The sequence below is a fragment of the Asparagus officinalis genome, chromosome 5 (assembly GCF_001876935.1).
Source record: "Asparagus officinalis chromosome 5, Aspof.V1, whole genome shotgun sequence".
Taxonomy (NCBI): Eukaryota; Viridiplantae; Streptophyta; class Magnoliopsida; order Asparagales; family Asparagaceae; genus Asparagus; species Asparagus officinalis.
This window is the reverse complement of record NC_033798.1, coordinates 126,957,970-126,979,857: the sequence shown is the minus strand read 5'-3', so window position 1 is coordinate 126,979,857 and position 21,888 is coordinate 126,957,970. Positions and strand designations below refer to the sequence as shown.

The 21,888-nt window shown below is 38.5% G+C and overlaps 3 protein-coding genes and 1 non-coding gene across 8 annotated transcripts; all 4 read right to left on the bottom strand.

The window, feature by feature from the left end:
• On the bottom strand, nt 426-16,221 carry LOC109841213. Of its 5 annotated transcripts, XR_002247178.1 has the most exons (8): nt 15,964-16,221; nt 15,531-15,883; nt 14,789-14,960; nt 10,890-10,996; nt 8,665-8,791; nt 7,980-8,043; nt 1,954-1,998; nt 426-784 (listed from the first exon to the last, which is right to left on the bottom strand). XR_002247178.1 is itself a non-coding variant. In XM_020410125.1 (3 exons), the coding sequence occupies exons 1-3, from the start codon at nt 16,111-16,113 to the stop codon at nt 14,801-14,803; spliced, it is 663 nt and encodes a 220-aa protein (XP_020265714.1). In that variant the 5' UTR covers nt 16,114-16,221; the 3' UTR covers nt 14,634-14,800. The 5 variants fall into 5 exon arrangements, 1 of the variants encoding a protein (XP_020265714.1); XR_002247179.1 differs by lacking the exon at nt 426-784 and having other exon boundaries at nt 1,807-1,998; nt 7,980-8,047; XR_002247177.1 differs by lacking the exon at nt 426-784 and having other exon boundaries at nt 1,808-1,998; nt 14,797-14,960.
• Nucleotides 16,954-17,292, bottom strand: LOC109842583. Its single transcript, XM_020411440.1, has one exon. The coding sequence runs from the start codon at nt 17,290-17,292 to the stop codon at nt 16,954-16,956; it is 339 nt and encodes a 112-aa protein (XP_020267029.1).
• LOC109842581 lies at nt 17,611-17,961 on the bottom strand. Its single transcript, XM_020411439.1, has one exon. The coding sequence runs from the start codon at nt 17,959-17,961 to the stop codon at nt 17,611-17,613; it is 351 nt and encodes a 116-aa protein (XP_020267028.1).
• Nucleotides 21,561-21,632, bottom strand: TRNAP-UGG. The gene has a single exon. It is a non-coding gene; the product is annotated as a tRNA-Pro (tRNA).

Sequence of the window (21,888 nt, the reverse complement as noted above, 5' to 3'; positions counted from 1 at the left end):
TACATTAAGAATATCCTCACATAAGATGTTATTTATCTTCTCGGACAAATTTTCTAAACCAACCTATTTGGACTTTTATTCCCAAAAAACGACCCCATTCAAAAATAATTGCAAAAACCGACCTGGTTTCAGCCTCAGTGCTGAAACCAGGTCGGTTTTTGAAAAAAAACTCTCCGAAACTTCACGGGAGTTGAACTCCCGTGAAGTTTCGTAGTTCAAAAAACTTCACGGGAGTTCAACTCCCGTGATTTTTTCAAAAACCGACCTGGTTTCAGCGCTGAGGCTGAAACCAGGTCGGTTTCTCTAAATAAATGTGAAACGGGTCTTTTTTTGGGAATAAAAGTCCAAATAAGTTGGTTTTGAAAATTTGTCCTTATCTTCTCTCTGCTTGTAAACTTTAGGCATTTCGACAATTGCAACGAAAAGGGTCTCAAAAGCACTAGAAGCCACTTATAGCCAATCATGTTGCGGTATCATGGCGTCAGTGGATTTAATTAAGCTAAAGTGATGAAAATAGAAAGGACCAAACAAAAAAAGCAAATGCTAGCTTATCTCAAAGAGGAGAAGCAGCTAGCACGTCGTAAAGGAGAAAAGAAGTTTGTGAAGCTATACTGTCTCCTACATGTCTGCCACATGTCGATCACAGATCGATTCGCTTGTACACGTGCCTATACGCCTTAGGACACGTACTGGTCGTCTACAGATTATTACCTGCAGCTTTGTTATGACTTTGATCATGTCGTCTACAAATTATTACCAGCTTTGTTATGACTAGATCATTTGCCTATAAAAAAAAAAAAAAAGAGTCCGTAAAGCCCAGGTTTGTTTCCAACAATATATTAAAAAAAAAAGATGGCAACATTCATGCGTCCAAATTAAACTGGAAGTTCGAACATCTGAACATGAAAATAATCGGTGGTTACTGCTCGCTGCGTACAAGAAAAATAGCACTAGATGCATTTCCCTGCAAGTTACTTAATGCTACTTTATAGAGCGTAACGCATACTTGAACGCAACCAATAATCGCTCTATCTATAAGTATATATAGAAAACTTGTGCATGATTGATAATGACTATTAGACTATCTCCAGCAGGTGGAGATTGGGGTTTTTTTTTGCTCCAGCAGGTAGAGATCGGGGGGGAAAAACCGGAGACCAATGGGTGAATATTTCACCTCCGGTTTTTCTCTCCGTGTGGGTCCCGCAACAGTAGATCAACCCAAGCATCAAGCCATGTGTCAAGGCTTGATTGGTTGGCTTTTTTTGTTTTACTCCTAATTTTTAAATGATATTTTGGGAGATAAATACTAGGAATTAATTTATAATTTTTATATCAATAATTTTTATTTTTTCACCTCTATAAATAGAGATTAGTCTTGTGTAATTTGGAGACAAAAAAAAAATCTGAGTTTTCAACACCTTATTCTCCTTCTCTTTGCTTTATGTGGGTTATAGTGGGTCCCAAATAAAGTAAAAATCTTTTGAAAAAACTCCTGCTGTAGAGATGATAGAAAAAAAATCTTTTGAAAAAACTCCTGCTGTAGAGATGATAGAAAATGGAGATTGTTGAATTATGTGGAGGGGGAATAAAGTGATGTGAAAATGGAGATTGTTGAATTATGTGGAGGGGGAATAAAGTGATGTGGCAGGAGAGAGAAGGTTAAAATTTTGACTCCTGATGGAGATAGTCTTAAGGCATAAACAAAAAACTAATATTTTCGAAGGGTATGCATGCGCTCGCAGCTTTTGTGGGCAAAATAAGATTCGGCTACCATCTTGATGGGAATATAGTTTTAAAAAAAAAATCTCCGCTTTTCTCTATATAGTTTTTTTTCCCTGCTTTGTTCTTTTTTAATATTATATTACTTCATTTACTTCGATGTAAGTTTATGGCAACTCTCATAAAGTAGCCGCATAATATTCGCAAATTTATACTAGCGTTAAATAGTTTTACCATGTACAGGAGCTGTATACCAATTGTTTCATACGAGTATTCATCCTGTAAAAAAGGAAAAAGAAAGACATTAGAGTCGCCATAAAAAATATGTGATCTTTTAAAGTAATCCAATAAGATTCATAATCTCTAAACTGTATCTTTTCTCCTAATTACTAATATATTGTACTTAAAATCTTAAAAACTACCATTAAAGTCTAAAGAAAACGAGGATCTGTAGGTATATTCCAACTTAATACATACTTTCATTAAGCGAATATGTTCGTGTGAAGCACCATAATTTGCAACGAATAAAACGCGTCCAAGCGGATTCGACCATAAATGGCGAGCATTTATATGGACAGATCCCAACCCCTGATAACTTGGACCCCAAAAATAGTAACAGTCATAATCCTATTATATCTCCTTTTAACTATCAAGTCCACGTACATCGTACTCAGCAATAAGCTCCGAATCCAACATAAATGGTAGGTTAATAATATTTCTCACTCTCTCCTATTTATCTCATTTATAGTAATTAATAAATGGGGGAAATGCTTCCAGCCCCCAAAACCAAAAGAAACATGCTTCCACCCCCCAAGACTTTTTCAACGGGCTCTTTGCCCCCAAAAACTTGCGCGATTTTCTTCTAGCCCCCAAAACACCCCCCACGTGATATGTTGTTTAAAACCAACATAAATATTCCCAAAATACCCTTTGTTTCCTTTTTTTATTTGTGCAGAGGAGAGAGCTGGACCCCGCCACCTCCCCCCACCTGGACCCCGCCAAGACACCGCCCACGTCCGCTCCCCCGCCGCGGCGCCGTTTCCCACCGCCTCGGCACCGTCCCCGTCGGCAAGGCCAGCGTATTCGTCGCGACATCAGCCGTCCACAGATCCGACGCGATCGAGGCGTGCCGGTTTGTGATCGAACGAGGTGAAGGCGTCGGTGTCGATCTGGAAGAAGGAGGTTTACGAGAACAGGGAGTTTTGGAAGGAGAACATGGAGTTTCTTTTGGGATTTTTCTTGATTTATTTATTTAATTAGAAGTCCTAATCAAGTATCATAAGTTGAGGAGGGCTTCTCCTAAGGTCATTTTTCCCTTTTTAATTAAGTTCTGCCTAAGTAAATCATGCTTTTATTGCTTATTTTTTATCGGATGTAATGTAATCATTCTTGGAATCAATTATTTATTTTTGAGCAATGATACTATGGACGAATGGTATAACTACAATGGAAGTTCATTATCCAGCTTTTCTATATTGTAGTATTTCTCCCTTGGCTCAGTGGTGGATTGTGGCCAATTGCTAAATCGTAATAGGGCAAAGCATGAATACTTTTCTGTGTTCAAAACTTCATTGACAAAAAGTCTGCTAATCGTAAACTGTTAAGATGGAGCAAAGTACTTAATCTACGAATTTGTTCACAAGGCATTCTTCCCTAAATTTTAATGAAATTTCAGAAGCGGCAAGCGATTTACGGTGTTGGTTGTTTAAGGTTACGCGTTGGTTGTTAAGGTTATACGCGTCGGTTGTTAAGGTTACGGGTTGCTTGTTAAGGTTCTACGTTGGTTATTAAGGTTACAGGTTGCTTGTTAAGGTTACGGTTAACATTAACAAGCAACCCGTAACCTTAACAAGCAACGCGTATAACCTTAACAACCGACGCGTATAACCTTAACAACCAACGCGTAACCTTAACAACCAACGCGTAACCTTAACAAGCAACCCGTAACCTTAACAAGCAACCCGTAACATTCACAATCAACGTGTATAACCTTAACAACCAACGCGTAACCTTAACAACAAACACGTAAATCGCTTGGCTTTTGAAAATTTCATTAACAAGCAACGCGTAACCTTAACAAGCAACCCGTAACCTTAACAAGCAACGCGTATAACCTTAACAACCGACGCGTATAACCTTAACAACCAACGCTAACCTTAACAACCAACACGTAAATCGCTTGGCTTTTGAAAATTTCATTAACAAGCAACGCGTAACCTTAACAAGCAACCCGTAACCTTAACAACCGACGCGTATAACCTTAACAACCAACGCTAACCTTAACAACCAACACGTAAATCGCTTGGCTTTTGAAAATTTCATTAAAATTAGGGAAAATGCTCTGTGAACCCAAATCCGTAAGATTAGAGACTTTTGTCATTTAACACTTTACGATTAGAGACTTTTGTCAATGAAGTTTGAACACAGAAAAGTACTTCTGCTTTGCCTATTACCATTTAGCATGGCCACACATCCACCACGAGCAAGGGAAATACTACGAATATAGAAAAGCTGGATAATGAACTTCCTTGTATGTTATATCATTCGTCCATAGTTCATGCTCAAAAATAAATAATTGATCCAAAATGATTACAGTATACACCGATAAACAAATAAGCAATAGAAGGCATGATTTTACTAGGACAAAAGGAGTTTGTGTTTGCTTTCCTATGGGTTTACTGGAAAATTAACGAACTTAGAGCTGATATTATTTGCAGGAAGTGTTTTCCCATAATTTTAATGAAATTTTCAAAAGTCAAGTGATTTACGTGTTGGTTGTTAAGTTTACGGGTTGCTTGTTAAAGTTACGCGTTGATTGTTAAGGTTACGGGTTGCTTGTTAAGGTTCTACGTTGGTTATTAAGGTTACAGGTTGCTTGTTAAGGTTACGGTTAACATTAACAAGCAACCCGTAACCTTAACAAGCAACGCGTATAACCTTAACAACCGACGCGTATAACCTTAACAACCAACGCGTAACCTTAACAAGCAACCCGTAACCTTAACAAGCAACCCGTAACATTCACAATCAACGTGTATAACCTTAACAATCAACGCGTAACCTTAACAACCAACGCGCAACCTTAACAACAAACACGTAAATCGCTTGGCTTTTGAAAATTTCATTAACAAGCAACGCGTAACCTTAACAAGCAACCCGTAACCTTAACAATCAACGCGTAACTTTAACAAGCAACCCGTAAACTTAACAACCAACACGTAAATCACTTGACTTTTGAAAATTTCATTAAAATTATGGGAAAACACTTCCTGCAAATAATATCAGCTCTAAGTTCGTTAATTTTCCAGTAAACCCATAGGAAAGCAAACACAAACTCCTTTTGTCCTAGTAAAATCATGCCTTCTATTGCTTATTTGTTTATCGGTGTATACTGTAATCATTTTGGATCAATTATTTATTTTTGAGCATGAACTATGGACGAATGATATAACATACAAGGAAGTTCATTATCCAGCTTTTCTATATTCGTAGTATTTCCCTTGCTCGTGGTGGATGTGTGGCCATGCTAAATGGTAATAGGCAAAGCAGAAGTACTTTTCTGTGTTCAAACTTCATTGACAAAAGTCTCTAATCGTAAAGTGTTAAATGACAAAAGTCTCTAATCTTACGGATTTGGGTTCACGGAGCATTTTTCCCTAATTTTAACATCGCTTTGATGTTTTCTAAACATCAAAGCGATGGGAGGGGGGATTGGGATGGGAAATCCGACGGCAGCTACAATCACGCACGTGCTTACTAATAAGAGGAAGTTTCCCTTCACCGACGGGGCGGAGGATCTGTTGGTGGTGTCCCTGGGGAGCTCCAAGGCGCTGAATCTTTGTTGCGGGGAGGTTAAATTGGCAGCGAAGGTTGCGAGGATCGCCGGCGAAGAAACGATCAACGCGGTGGATCAATCGGCAGCGAAGGTTGGTTTTGGGGGCGGCGACGACGGCGGAGGAGGCGATGATGGTAGGAGGAGGGTGGCGGCAGCGGCGGGTGGAGAGGTGGGGGAAGGAGGAGGGAGAGCAGAGGGCCGGATTGCATGGTTAGAGAGAAAGAGAGAATGGGTAGAATGGGTATTATAGTCTTTACCTGTGTAAAATTCTTGGGCTTTGTGTTTTGGGGGCTCAGTGAATAATTAGTTTACTTTTGGGGGCAAAGAGCCCGTTGAAAAAGTCTTGGGGGTGGGAGACATGTTTCTTTTTGTTTTGGGGGCTAGAAGCATTTTTCCCTTAATAAATACATGTCACCTCGGATACTTGCCACTTTACCCTTTCTTTCAAAAGACTTCTACACTTATGACATCATATGATTTATATTTACACATCTGGCACCTTTTATTGCTTTTCCTTTCCACTGCTTACAGATCGTCAATGTGCCAAAAGTGAGAATTAACAATATTTCTACGACAAAAGTGTAAAAAAACCGAGGATTCAAATATAAGAACCAGAAGAAGAAAAAGGGGTAAAGGGGGCATGGAAGAGATTAATAGCTAGCTGTACAAAATTTGAGTTTTCCTTGTGAGGCTTCTCTTCTTAAATTATCAACATGTGGTCATTTTTAAAGTCCAATTAAATTCAAGCAACCAGCAAATTTTCCTATTTTTAGGAGATTTGCATTCAAAACTTCCCATAATTTTGCATGAAGATTCTTTCCCTTTGACTTCTAATCCTCCCCCTTTAAATACTGAACAAACAAGGAGAAGAGTCAACAGAATGGGCTCGAATCCCAAATCCAATCCAAAACCAATGATGGAGGCAACAAGCATCTCTCAGTCCTCAAGCATCTCAATCTCAGAGAAAGATCAAAACAGAGATGAGGAAATTAATGGAGAGAAGGAGACCAAGTTGTTACTGGGCCTCGGGCTTTCCGATCATCAAGTCAATAATGACAATTCCTGCGAAGACTCTTCGTCTTCATCGTTGGGGCCAATGGTTACCGAGTTAAATCTGATAGGATCGATCGGGGGAGCAGCCAGCCGAGGCCTGAAGCGGCCGGCACCGCGAAAGGAGCGCGGTGCCAATCACCGGAGTCAGAGCAAGAGCAGAGAGCTATTCTCATGCGCAACTACTGCCAAGCAAATTCTACAGTTCACAGGCACTTGGTGGTCACCAGAACGCACACAAGAAGCGAGAGCGACGCTGGCCGAAGCCGGGCGCGAGCCCTGCCGTTGCGCTGGCCAGTCAACCAGCTGGGGCCCATGACCACTTCAACGTCGGCGTCTACAACCAGCCACAGCCACATCATGCCATCGATATGCGACGACTGGGATGGGGCCCACCGCCGCATTGTACGGAAGCAAGCGGTCTCTGGGGGTTCAGGCGCACTCTAGGGTGCATAAGCCATACGTCGGAATGATGTACGGAAGGTGGGCCCAGCCATTCAGACATCACCAGACAAGCATCGGGAGGATGATGCTAAGCGAGGAGGCTTATGGTCGGACAATGCCAGCGGCAAGTTTTGGTGACGTGGTAGTGTCCGGAGGACTGCGGTGGGTTGGGGGTGGTGATAGTGGCAGTGGTGGTGGAGGTAGTAGTTTAAGTCAATTGGATGTTCACGCAGATGAGCCAAAACTGGACTTGTCTCTAAAGCTTTAGGTTAGTTACTGATTTTTGGTTTATTAATTTCATAGGTTTAGTTTTTATTTGTTGTGGGATATAGTCTTATAGGTGACTTTTCTCTGTTGCTATTGATATATTTTCTGAATTTTAGATTGATGATCAAGAGTTGAATATTTTTACTTGTTTGTATTGTTATTTTAAGGATTCGGATCCTCTCCACTACAAAAAACATAGTGAAGGGACCACTACATAATCACAGCCATTGATTATCTAGTTGATGGTTATGATTTTTTCTTTTATTGCAAATTAAGAATGAGTGCAATACACGAGGGTATGGTAAGTGTTAGATTTAGATTGTATCATAACCACCTACTAAATAATCAACGTTTGAGATTAAAAGTAGTGGTCTCTCCACTACTTTTTTGTAGTGGAGAGGATCCAAATCCTTATTTTAATTGGTTGTTTTTAAGCAAATACTGAAAATTTCCATCCTGTATATAATAAGAACATGAAGAAGAGTTGCACAAACAACTACTTCAATACATAAAAAGAAATTGAATGTACAACACATGATATATAGTTATGTGATTTTGTATTATCTGTGCTAAACTAGTAACTCCCATAGTCTTTGGGATTTTGAAGGTAATATTACTGCTAGTATAAATAACCAGATGCAGTATGCAAAGTGGCAGCCCTTACCATGTCAGCTTATGAGTTATGAATGTGCATGAGTGAATCCAAATGCCGCCGCAGGCCAAATGATCTGTCTTTCCAGAAAAATAAAATAATTCACCATCATAAACAATAAATAAAACTCAAATAAATATTGAGTGCACAGAGTTATTCTTAAAAATATGATACTCTAGAAAACACATTTTCATGTGATCCTTTCATTGCTTAAAGCATTTTAGGAACAACATGAAGAGAATAAAGAGCTTCTAGAATTGTGAAGTCTCAGGATTCTTCAGGGTCACTCTCCTCTATCTAATCTTTCAGTTCCTTTTAGGTTCATTTTCTATCAACCTGCGTCATCATATACGTATTTAAATCTCCCCAAGATTATGGATAAGATTGTCGCAATTATTTATTGATGAAAGGAGGAATAAACATCCAAATGAGGTGACAAAAGTTTGGTGGTTTCACTTCCCCTTCATATACTTTACAATTTTGGAGCTATCTATCTCGATAACTACATCTGTACTGCTTTATTCTATGCAGGCATGATGTATACCTAGAAAGACACGAGCCTCCTAGCTCAATATCTAACACATAATAATGTTCCTATCAAAATGAAACTTAAAAATACAAATATAAACAAAGTCTTCCAGTTAATCAAGTTGCAAGGGGTCCAAGTCACATAAAAAATAACAGTTTCTGGGCCTACCTCCAAAAGCAATTGGAAAGTGACTTCAGGTCCAATACTCCATCATGTCCTATTCATGAAGGTGCTTCGGATTCCACTTCAACAACTCCATTATTCAACAGGAATTTGATTCCATAATGCATGAGATCTGCAACAGAACTTTGGTAGATCAGTCAAGAATAGACATATAAGGGGGCATGATAAGCATGAAGATGTTTGATGATGTAATGAATAGGCACCAATATATGCTATGGCATGATAAGCATGAATTGATGGCATGAAGATGTATAGGCACTAATATGTGCTATGCTATGGCAGCCTTATGCTTCAGTGCGAAGGCTAATAATTATCTATATGAAAGATTTTGGGGTTTGCCTCCATCAACAAAGACAACCTACAGTAGATGTTAGCATAGAAAGTCCAAGATACATGTCACTCAAGTGCCATATCAAAAATCATGGAGTTTGCCTCCATCAACAAAGACAAACCAAGAGTAGAGGTTAGCATCCTTCGTAGAAATATGATGCCAGATGGTTGTGGAATAACAAGTTGGGAATTGGCAATTACCAATTCCCATAAGAAACTAAGTGTCATGATGTGAACGCATGAATGTTGTAATAAACAGTATTTATTGATAATGGAATGCCTATAAAAAGTAGGACCACAGAGGTTGGATTACCACAGAGGTTCGTAAAGGATTACTACAGACACGATTAAAAACGATCAGCTCATACATTAAAAAAACAATCTATAGCACAAAAAAAAACCCAAAAAAGAGTCTCCTGAATAGAGGGCAAGCGACATTATTGTAAGAAGACATATAATAAGAAATGCTGGATGCAATTTACTTTTGATGATTGTCTTTATCCCCAGAAAGAAATAGTGCAAAAGATATCAAAAGTATATTTCAAAACTAATCTGCTTCCCTTATGGGTTGTAAAAATCCCTAAAAACAATCAGGTCACACGGAATACATTTACACAGTATTCTAAACTCACAAGTAAACTATAACTGAGCAACAATAACAGGTAAAGCTTGATTCCAAGATATTAGCACAAGTACATTTTAACAGTCGAAATGGTGGACTAAGTGCCAGATTTGTCTGATCAGATAGGTTTAAAAGTTAAAACAAAACAAAGTTAATTTCTGCTTCAAGAGTGGCTTGCATCCAAAGTCCAAAGTAGCTTGAGAACTGACCTAAAAAGGAGCACATACAAGAGAGGTATAACCAAAGTTATTAATTTTGATTACTTGACAGCATCGTACAGGTAAATATGACATACCGGATGATCTAGTTGCAATCATACATAGAGATACAAATGACTTTGAAATAATATTGATCCTAAAACGAATGGAATTTTCCATTAACCTTGGTTCACAGTTTTCCTCTTATTCAATCTCTTTCAAATGTGTTTTTTTGCTGAAAATTAGCCAAGAACTAAAGCACCTCAGTTTGAATGATCTCAAGGAATCAGAGAAGTGCTTGATAATTTTTTATGTAAGAACTTCAGATATTTAGCATATACAGCTTCTTAAAATTGGGCGAGAAAAAGAAAAACAAAGTTGTTACAGATAAGTCAGGAGAGGACTCAACTTCCAACTTTTACACTTAACAAATTCCTTAGAAGCAAATATACTATTATTAATTTACAAGGTTAGAGCAATCATCTCATGTCATCAGTACGACCATTGAAGGCTTTGCAATCTAAATGGGGTCCCAGCTATAAAGCAGAACTAAAGAAAACCTCAGCAATCTAAGGTAACTTCTCTTTCGAAGACCATGGTCTTCTAGTTTTGGTACATGGTTTCCCTCCTAACTGGTCAGACCTTGTCATGTTAGACTCTAATATAGTGAACTTACACTAGGTGAAGCCATCAAAGCATTTTATGAACAAAACAATGGGTGGGAAACCTATGGCAAATCTTACAAACAATGAGTACAGTTCAACTAAATCGCAAAACCAATATAAGAAGAAATAACTTCAAGGAGAAAAACTTAAATCATTTAACAGTAGGAATTGTTACATAGACCATCATAATAATAGGAGAACTCCAAACAGAAAAGTACTTAGCTTGATGTAAAGTTTCCAAGTATGACCACCTTGTGTAAGCCAAAGCCCACACAAAGCATAATAATTAAAAGGTCCACTTCAGAAACTCATATTGTAATTATGAAATGTTAGTAGCAGTAGCAGAAATAAGTGACAAAGTGATATTTTTAGTATGCTAAAACATCACAAAGGTACCTGATGTTGTACGTTTGTAGAGAACTCAAATGGGACCATATGATGCTTGATGCAAAACGGAACAGCCCTCACCATACTTGGTCATCCACCATTGTGCTTTTTGGTTTCTAAACATGAACACGGACACAAATAATATAAAGAAAAACAAAAAAGAATAGTATACCAAAAAGGTCAAGTGGAGAAGAAAACAAAGGAAGTGAAAATTATGCAGGTAAACCAAATCACTGTATATTTGCTAAGGACTTATCTACTTATACCATTTGCTGTAATAAAAAATTTATTATCGCTTATTTATACCTACAATTTTTAACGTCTTATGGTTACAAATGAACATCAGCTAACAGTACCTCATTATGTAACAAATCACAAGATTTGAACATTTCGAATAGGCTTTAGGATTTCCTGTTAAGAACAAAAGTTTTAAACATCTTCTGCTTCTAGTTCCCTGATTCTAGGATATGAATTAAGCACTAATCATATATCTTGTACATTAGACAAAAAGAAAGTCATCAGCAAAAGGAAATGAAATACAGAAAAGTTCTTCAAGGTACCGTTTGGCAAAGGGTTAAGTGAGGGGTTAAGGAGACTTAACCCCTTCTTAATCCGCCAAACACAAAAAATCTATACAAGGGTTAAAGTGAGTTAACTCTCTATAATTTGCCAAACATAAAAAATATAGAAGGGTTAAGCTAACCCCTCTAGAGGGATTAAAATGAGTTAACCCCTCAAAATGAGAGGTTTACTAATACTCTTATTTAGAATGATTAATAGTTAACTGATGAGGACAAGAAATGACAATTTCCATATTTGATTAGTTGACTTTCTTTTGTTTTTGATTTTTGAAATTTGAAATTTAAAATTTAAAATTTGAAATTTGAATTTGAAATTTGAATTTTAAATTTTAAATTTTGAATTTTAAAATTTAGTTGAGTGATTTGAGGGAATGTTGTTTGTTTCTATTTTTATTGCACGTTGTGTGCACGTAGTTTTTTTTATAAATAAGGTTGTATGAGACTATTGAAAATCAATAAATTATTGAATGAAAAATTGCATTAGCTAAAATCTGGTGTGAAGCCTTGGGTGTGAAACCTAAGCCTCGGGTGTGAAACCCTAGGTCGTTCCTTGTGTCCTCTTTCTCCAGTCGTCAAACATTCCCTCGTCTTCCCAACGTCAATAATCAGTCAAACCCTCCTCTTTCCTGCAACCACCAAGATCCACACTCAGCTCGCCTCTGATCTCCACCTCCGCACCACCAGCGCCATCATCTCCTCCCAAGCAGCCGCCCTACTCCCACTGTCACCGAGCCTCCTTTCCCAGCAACTGCCGCCTTCATATACACCAACTGTTTGGCAAAATTCCCCACCAGAGCAATACTATCACTACCACAGCTGCTTACCACAAATCATCACATCGCTATCGTCTCGTCAACCTTACCGACGCCGTCACTCTAGTCGCTGCTCAGAATCATCGCCACCTTCGTCGTTCAGATTCGTCACCACGTCGTTATCAGTTCAACACCGTCGCACTCGTCGTCGTCGTTCAGTTCACCGTTGTCGTCACCCCACCTCCAGAGGTCTCTCACGTCGAGTCTGTTCAGACCGACGAAGGTTTCGTTTTCTTTCGTCCCTTATTTTTTGTTGATTTCATTTTGTTAGTTAATTGCATGAATAATACATCTCTAAACTCTTATCATATATTCACTGCTTAAAGTATAATTGTGAGTTGAGAGAAACTGAACATGTGATTGTTAAAAATTGATATTGATTGTAAAACTTGTGCAATGATAATGAATATTGCAATTAAATTATTCGAGATTGGGATTGTTTATGACTATCATTGCAAATCTTGTTAAAATCCATATGTCGCATTAACTGCTTTAATTAATTTCCTACAGAATAAAATGATTTTTTGGCGAAACGGTGCTTTGTTCAAATTAGATCGCTGATTCTGATAGACCCCCTGTTTCGTTTCGCATCATTAACCCTTCTAATTATAAAGAAAATAGTCAAAATAATTATTATTCCCAAAAACTAAAACTAATCACAAGGGCTAAAATAAAACTTATTTAACGGGTTAATAATTTAGTCATTCAGATTATCGAATGGGCTAAGTACATTAATCCTTCTATTTAACCCCTCTTCCTTAACCCTTTGTCAAACGGGGCCCAAGTTAATAACTAGAAGGTGTGAATCATAGAACAATTCTAACTCAAAGTTGAGACATCTTGGCCTAACACTATCAAGTCCTAGAGGGGACCTGTGGGACTATGAAGATTGTATGTTTCTCAAGTCTCAACTAGTGTCTCCAGCAGTTGATCAATATTTCTGTCTCTTCTAAAGGAACCAATCTTCACCTTAAAATGATCCTAGTAGATGATTATGTGATTCGGGACATTCTTGAACTGGTAGTATAATTTATTATTACAGTCTGAAGACTTATGAGCAAGAATTAGGACCTCTGTTGGATCCAAAAGTGCGAGAACTGGTAACTTAAACAACCAAGTGGTCACAAAAGAAAATATGGAGGAAAACGAGATCTGAAAACAACTACCTGAAAATTCAGATAAAAATGAAAAACTATATCTATGAAACTAATCATATATTAAGCTAAATCCTTAAAGATTCTATCTTTTTTTCCATGAAAGCCACCACAGACGAGGACAAATTTAAAAGGAATCTGTAAAATAATAACAACAAATAATAGAAACTAAGTAGAAAAACAAAGAGATAAGAGAGTAGAACAGAAGAAACAGCGAGATCTCTTTTGATTTCAGACCCCAGAACTGGGCCTGATTTTTGCACTTCTGCTAATAGTAGTAAACAAAATAAACTCTAGGCTCAATCGGTCATGAGAATTAACCTGTTATTACATATACTAAGTTGGACATAAAAATAAATTCGCGTAAAAATATAGATAGTGCCTTGACTGATTTCATGGGTTTTGCACTGAAACCACAGTTATACCAGAAGTCAAGTTGCTTGAGAATTTTCCGAACCAAATGTAAAATATAAGAGATATATATTCCACTTTCAACTATGTTTATAATGTATGTCCCATTTAAACAATCAAAAATTTTAGGGCCTGAGAATGCTAGGAAGATTTTTTTTTTTTTTTTTTTTTTAGAAATGAACTTGATCAAGGTTGAACAGAACTTAGGTTAACTAGTATCATCCAGTAGACATTAAACCTTAAGGAGACAAAATTAACTTGGAAATGAAGTTAAGTGCAAATTTTAAGGCTGAGATTACTCTTCAACAGATCCACATTCCAGCTGATGTTTTTAAAAGAAAGGAAGACATTGTCATACCGAGAAAAAGGATATTCCATAATCAGATGCATCTACTGGTTAACGAAAATTGACTGAAAGTTACACCTACCACAAATTCTACATGAGTCGTTACATGCCTACTGTCAAGGCCATCCTCCCTCTATGTTTACAAGGTAATAATAAAATTCTCCTGCAGATCTGCAGTAATGGGATGCCTATGCTCAATTATAGTACTAGGTTCATGGTATAGATTGGTAATCTAGATTCTAGATCTAAAAGACAAGAGACCGGGAACAAGAAAATTGCATCCCCCAAGCAATGCCACTCATAATCTTGTCTCCAATACGGAATAATAATACATTGACTCCCTTCATTGGTCCCAAAATACCATATGGAAATGAGAAAATCAACATATTACTATTTCCTGAATTCATACAGGAAACTAGTTCTTGCAATCTTCAACTCAAAGAACACCATGGCCACAAAAGATGAATAAGTTAAAGAAAGAAGAAGCTTTACAACAGTAATGTTAATATATCGTTGAAGAATCATCAAAATTTTCTCATGGGAATCGAAATCCACAACAAAATGATTTCAGTGAGTAGAGAAACAAGAGGTAAATTATAACAACCATTAAACCTGTCTACTTCCGAACATAGGACTCAAGAGTCTTCATCCATCGAAGGACCTCAACCTTGTCTTTGTTTGCCATGTACTGGTGTAGAAACTCAGCAAGTTCATCATCAACCTCCCTCTCCTCTAAATAACCAAGTACAGCAGTTTGCACCTCCTTGCTCAGCTTTCTGAACATCCACAGATCAAAATTCTCATTTATTAACAAAAAAAACTATTTATTTGCCAAGTACAACATTTTTATGTTTTAAACCAAATGCCATGATTTAAAGTATTTCTTCAATCAAAACTAATTGAATTTCTAATATTTTTTTTTAACATTCCTTTGGTTACACAAATAATACACCTCTTTCGAAATTCCATTAACACATTTAACCACAAATATCATATTAACATTTCCCAAAATAAATGTTTCCGAGTACCCTCACAATCACAAAGTATGAGGCCTATGAGCACCTAATAATTCCATCGTCAAAATTATGGCTTATAGCATTACACATCATAAAAGATTAACAGTTCATTCAAACTAGAAATTCATATATAAAACTGCTTGCTATTACCAGATTTAACTATTTATTTGCTGAGTGGAGCTCCTTTTTTTTATTGGTCCTAAAATCATGGCTGAACATCAAAATTCAAAGATTCTACCAGTTATACAAATAATGTATCACCAAAATCGTCACTTTTGCACTTCAATTAACAGAAAAGGATTCAAATTTGAAAGAGACGCAGAAAATTACTTGAAATTACGCCCCATATAGGGCTTCACCATCGCATTCCTCTTCCTCAGCGGGAAAACCTGCTGCACTTCAATTGACTCCGGCCACGCCGAGCAAATGAACACAAGAACCGAATCCGAATCCGAACCCGAACCCTCATCGTCCCGTTTCGAGACCTCGACCACAAGGCTCACGTGCAACCTCACCTCCCCTTCATAAACCGCCTTCTTGGCTTCGGGGATCGGGGCAATTCCATCGAACAGCGCCGCGTCGACCTTAATCTCCTCGTTCTTCGCCGGGTTCGAGCTCTTCATCCTGATCCACTGCTCGCCGGGGCGGTCATCGATGGAGAAAGACCTGAAATAAGGAGGGGGCTTTTGAAGAGGAGAAGGGAGGGTTAGGGTTTTGTCAAGATCGGAGGAAATTAGGGTTAGGGTTTAGGGTTTAGGGTTACCTGGAGAGGGGGTTGGTAGTCGGAGAGATAGGCAAGCTCGTTGTTGAGGATGCGAAGGAGGTTGTCGTTGAAGGCGGAGTAGGGGCGCGACTGGAGGCGGCGATTGAGGAGGGGAAGGGATCTTTGCACGGGACGGAGGAGGTTAGCCATTGGAGATTTTGTCAGGGTTCTCTCTGTGATGATTTTTTAGTTTTTGGGAAATGAGCCTCTTTTTAGCGAGGGGGCAGGAGAAAGAGGAGATCGAGCCGAGGGGGTACGAAAATAGATGCGGGTTACTCAAATATAGTATTTTGCTTATGAGCTTTGCTATAAGCGCCTAAAACATGGGACTAACAGCTGAGGCATTTGAGATGCCTCTTTTCTATTGCATAATAAGTTGGTCATCATTAATGATGGTCAGCTCATTATGTAATAAGATGAGGATAACTTATTTGTTCCCCCTGTTGATCCCATATTTTGGGTCATTGGGGAATTTTTCTTTGCTTATTCAGATTTCGATGGGTTAAGACTTAGACGAAGGCACATAGAAATTGATGATTATCGAGAAAATTATTTGTAGTCTTGGAAATCACTAAAAATGAAAATCGCTTCTGTTGGAAATTAGAGAGTAGATGAGGAGATAATATTTTTCTATATTATTCATCAACTAAAAGTGCCTTTATATAGGCTTACAAAACAACTTAATCACCATAAAAATCTAAATTAATTTCAGATTTATTAGCCACTACTCCACTAACAAAATAACAACTAAAGACAAAGTCAACTTTGAATCATTCTTCAACACTCCCCCTTGATTCAAAGTTTCTTGTCATTCCTTTTGAATCTTCATAGAGCACTTCTCTCCATAATCTTGTAAAGCACTTCTCTTCACTTTGTGATGCACTTCTCATCTCAAACTTGTTGACGCACATAATCACCAACATTTCTTAAAGGAGCACTTCTCTCAATCTCTCCATGGCGCACATCTCACCATGATTCCTAGAATAAAATTTATTTTTTAAGAGGTATAACGTCACCCGCTAAAGCAGCACAAGCTGGCAGCTTTCTTATAGATTTGAGCAAACTCGTAAGTGGACCTGGAACGACATTGCTGACAGAAAGAGAACCTCGCTCATCAATGATTATGTTGGTATTATGCAAGTCTCCTTCATGAACCCAGAGGTAAGGCTTTCCCCTCTTGAAAATATAGTGCACCTTCGAAGTGTGAATCTCACTCTTGCTGCCTTTGGAGTCGACTTTGATGGTGTTGAGGTGAGCTTGGGAATTTGCACCCAAAATGCTTCTGCATCTCTCGGCGACGGTTAAAGCCGCTGCCTTGCTCTTCATCATCGCCAAATTCATCAACTAAAAGTGCCTTTATATAGGCTTACAAAACAACTTAATCCCATAAAAATCTAAACTAATTAGCAACAACTCCACTAACAAAATAACAACCTAATAACAAATTTGAATCAGTTATTCAACATTCCCCCTTGATTCAAAATTTCTTGTCATTCCTCTTGAATCTTCATAGAGCACTTCTCTCCACTTTGTGATGCACTTCTCATCTCAATCTTGTTGACGCACATAATCACCAACATTTCTTAAAGGAGCACTTCTCTCAATCTCTCCATGGCGCACATCTCACCATGATTCCTAGAATAAAATTTATTTTTTAAGAGGTATAACGTCACCCGCTAAAGCAGCACAAGCTGGCAGCTTTCTTATAGATTTGAGCAAACTCGTAAGTGGACCTGGAACGACATTGCTGACAGAAAGAGAACCTCGCTCATCAATGATTATGTTGGTATTATGCAAGTCTCCTTCATGAACCCAGAGGTAAGGCTTTCCCCTCTTGAAAATATAGTGCACCTTCGAAGTGTGAATCTCACTCTTGCTGCCTTTGGAGTCGACTTTGATGGTGTTGAGGTGAGCTTGGGAATTTGCACCCAAAATGCTTCTGCATCTCTCGGCGACGGTTAAAGCCGCTGCCTTGCTCTTCATCATCGCCTCCGCCATTGATTTTAGGGCTAGGGTTTTTATCCCCACTCTCCTCGTTTTTGAAGAGGACATCACTCTATATTTTTTTAAAATCCTCACAAACCCAAGAAACTTGGAGCTCTGATACCATGTTGGAAATTAGAGAGGAGATGAGGAGATAATATTTTTCTATATTATTCATCAACTAAAAGTGCCTTTATATAGGCTTACAAAACAACTTAATCACCATAAAAATCTAAACTAATTTCAGATTTATTAGCCACTACTCCACTAACAAAATAACAACTAAAGACAAAGTCAACTTTGAATCATTCTTCAACAGCTTCTGTGTATAATATTTTATGACTTGAGTAAATAGATTCTCTTTAATTATTGTTTAATTTACTGAACTACAAAAGATCCGAATATGAGAAAGAAAAATTTATTGTAAGTGCTGATGTCTAATATCACACAGTCGAGGGGTTGCAGTTCTGGTCTTCGTGCTGGCGGCGAATAGGGAGAGGATGAGAGATGGGGTCGACTCCTCCTCCGACTTTATGCCCGATCATTGGACTGGAATTCCTGATCCTTCTGCACAAACAAAAAGAAACCAGTGGGAGGGCGGGGCTCATTTACCTCGTGGTACCTCCGACGGTCAAGTCAGCTGGTGAGCTTGAGTGGGGTTTGAGGAAGAGTCCATGGGCCATTGAGGTCCTTAGAGGGTACTCTTTGAGAGTTATTAGTTTTTTTTAGCAAAGGGAGATTCAGAGCTTTTATGAAGAAGTAGCAGAAAAATCCCCCCCTCTTTTACCTTCTTTTCCTCCTTTTATAGCCCATCGCCTCTGAGAGTTGGACCCTTGGCTTTGACTATGCACAGGAGGCGGTTGATGGGTGAGCAGACATGCTGCTAAGTCATCCTTCTCCTTTCAGATGTCGACTGGCAATTGGAAGGGAAGTCATTCGAGTACAGGAGAGAAGTATCTTTTCAGTACCCTGGATTTGACAGATGAGGCAGGGCAGAAGATAAGCCAGCTGCTTGGTCATCCTTCCCCCTCCAGATGGCGGCTAGTGATTGGATGAGAAGTTATTCGAGCCCAGGAGAGCATCATGGCGATCCCTGGGAAGTGACTTGTGAGTAGAATAAGCGGCTTATGCACGGGATTTGTCAGAACGGAGATCTTGATGGGACTGATCAATACTGTAGTGCCGATTGATATCTGAAGCGAGCTTGGCTCTGGATCTCATCCCCTTAGTAGAGGCCGGTCGGTTCGTGAGTTGTCATTATGATTTTCCGACCCGACAGCCGAGTGAGCTTCGGGTCGAGTGTATGGTCGAGACGTCTGCTTGAGAAGTCGTCTTAATTACGAGGGACCGATTGATCCCGCACTTCGAGTCGGTAATGATGACCCTTGGTCAAAAGATGGCTTGTCTGCTCGGCTGGCTGTATTCGAGCCCAGGAGAGCATCATGGCGATCCCTGGGAAGTGACTTGTGAGTAGAATAAGCGGCTTATGCACGGGATTTGTCAGAACGGAGATCTTGATGGGACTGATCAATACTGTAGTGCCGATTGATATCTGAAGCGAGCTTGGCTCTGGATCTCATCCCCTTAGTAGAGGCCGGTCGGTTCGTGAGTTGTCATTATGATTTTCCGACCCGACAGCCGAGTGAGCTTCGGGTCGAGTGTATGGTCGAGACGTCTGCTTGAGAAGTCGTCTTAATTACGAGGGACCGATTGATCCCGCACTTCGAGTCGGTAATGATGACCCTTGGTCAAAAGATGGCTTGTCTGCTCGGCTGGCTGATAGACTTGCCCTTGGCTGGGCTTTTGGGCCTCTAAGCTGGTTTGGACAATGGCTTTTTTAAGCCTATGCAGACAATCTTTCGATATCTTCATCTTTAGAAGGTAAATTACCATAACAGTAAGGCACGACAAATTATTTTCACTCGATTTAAAAATGTTGTTTTCACAAGGTGCAATATTACAATAGTAATGTTATTAATTTAGGGGGGGTTAGTCACCTAGAACTTAAAATTAGAACTGGGATAATCTGTGGGATAAAATTTTAAGGTGTTAGTCACATAGAACTAAACCTAGAACAAAATTTTAAGGTGTTAGTCACATAGAACTAAAACTAGAATAAAATTTTACAGTGTTAGTCAAGCAGAACTTTAACAAAACTAGAATTGGTATAATTGTACAAAATTATCCCACTTTTTTTATTTTTCTATACAAAAATGAGAGTTCTAGTCTCTCAAATTATTCCAAGTTTTAGCTTGGAACTATGTGGTAAAAAACTAGAACTCGTATTTATTTTGTTATTTTTTATTTTTTTTTCTTTACTTATTTCCTATTATGGTTATCACCATCATTAGACCATCATCATAATAATAATTGTTAATATCTTATAGTCTAACCAAAAGTTATTTAATAGTAACGAACATTCTTGTAAGCAATTATCAATTAATAATAGTAAGTTTAAAATACATAAATAGTATTTATATCTTCAAAATGCATAAATATATACTTCATGGTTATAAAAAATTATCCCACGTTATTTTATCAAAATATCCTGCTTCACAAAATTGTTCCTAGTTATCCCACTAAAATATCCCACTAGCGAAATATTATTCCACTTTAACAATTATCCCATTTTGCATGAAAATGTCCCAATTGACTAACACCCCCTTAAGAGTTGAGTTGAGCTGGGAGCCTAAATTAGTTTGTTGTAGGGCTATTGAGTTGAGCTAGGGGTTTAGGTTTTTGCAGGGTAGCCCAAGATTGGAATAGTCCAGGGGCTGGAATCTTAGGAGCTGTTTGTTTCACAAATAAACAAGAATAGGTTTAGGAATCCGGTTTTTTTTATGGATTCCTATCTATTCCATAAAAAATTTTAAGACAACTTTGTAGTTTTATGGAATCCCTTTTTTTCATTCTATGTTTGTTTCACCCCATGGAAAAATAGAATCTCACTTTTATAGAAACCTTCCAATTCCTAATATCTAGTTTGGTTCAGAATGAATTTTTTTGGGATCAACACTGTAGCAAACTATTACAGAAACCAATGAATACAGAACCAAAAAAAAAAGTGTACAAAGATCCAGAATTCCATTCACAGACTATTACGGCAACTTCTTTTCTTTTTTCATGGTGGGCGGGATTGTATGGTGGGGGTGACTATTATGGCAACTTCTTTTCTTTTTTCAGGCGGTAGCGATTGTGGGGTGGGGGTGGGGGTGACTGTGTGTGGGGTGAACTCATCACTTGCAGAGAAGAGAAGCCTCAGATCATATTCATGCATAGAAAGGTAGCTATATCCCCAACTCCAAAGGTACAGTCTGTGAAAGTTTACAAATCCTTTTTTTTTTAAATTTTAAGAAATAGGATAGGGCTCCAAGATGAAGAAGTGGCCTGTCTGGATTTATCAAAAATGGCTGCATAGAAAGGTAGCTATATCCCCAACTCCAAAGGTACAGTGCACACTAACAGCTAAATGATTACATTACATGATAGCAAACCATTAACATTCCCCCAAACCAAAAGCAAAACATGCAATAAATTGTTAGCTGGGTGTGGGGCATTCCGAGAATCGAACTCGGGACCTCTCGCACCCAAAGCGAGAATCATACCACTAGACCAAATCATTCCGAGAATCGAACTCGGGACCTCTCGCACCCAAAGCGAGAATCATACCACTAGACCAAATGCCCTTAACTGAGACTTCACATATCCGGACCTCTCGCACCCAAAGCGAGAATCATACCACTAGACCAAATGCCCTTAACTGAGACTTCACATATCCATCGATACAAATATGAGTAGGTAATCAGGTCAATTTTCCATGCTCCAAGATGTATCAAGCATGGGCTTCAAATTCTTACCGCCAATGAAAACGCATAATGGGCCGGCTCGCTTGAAAACCATAAGTGAGAAAGGGCCAGTGCCAATTCGATAACTCATATAAGG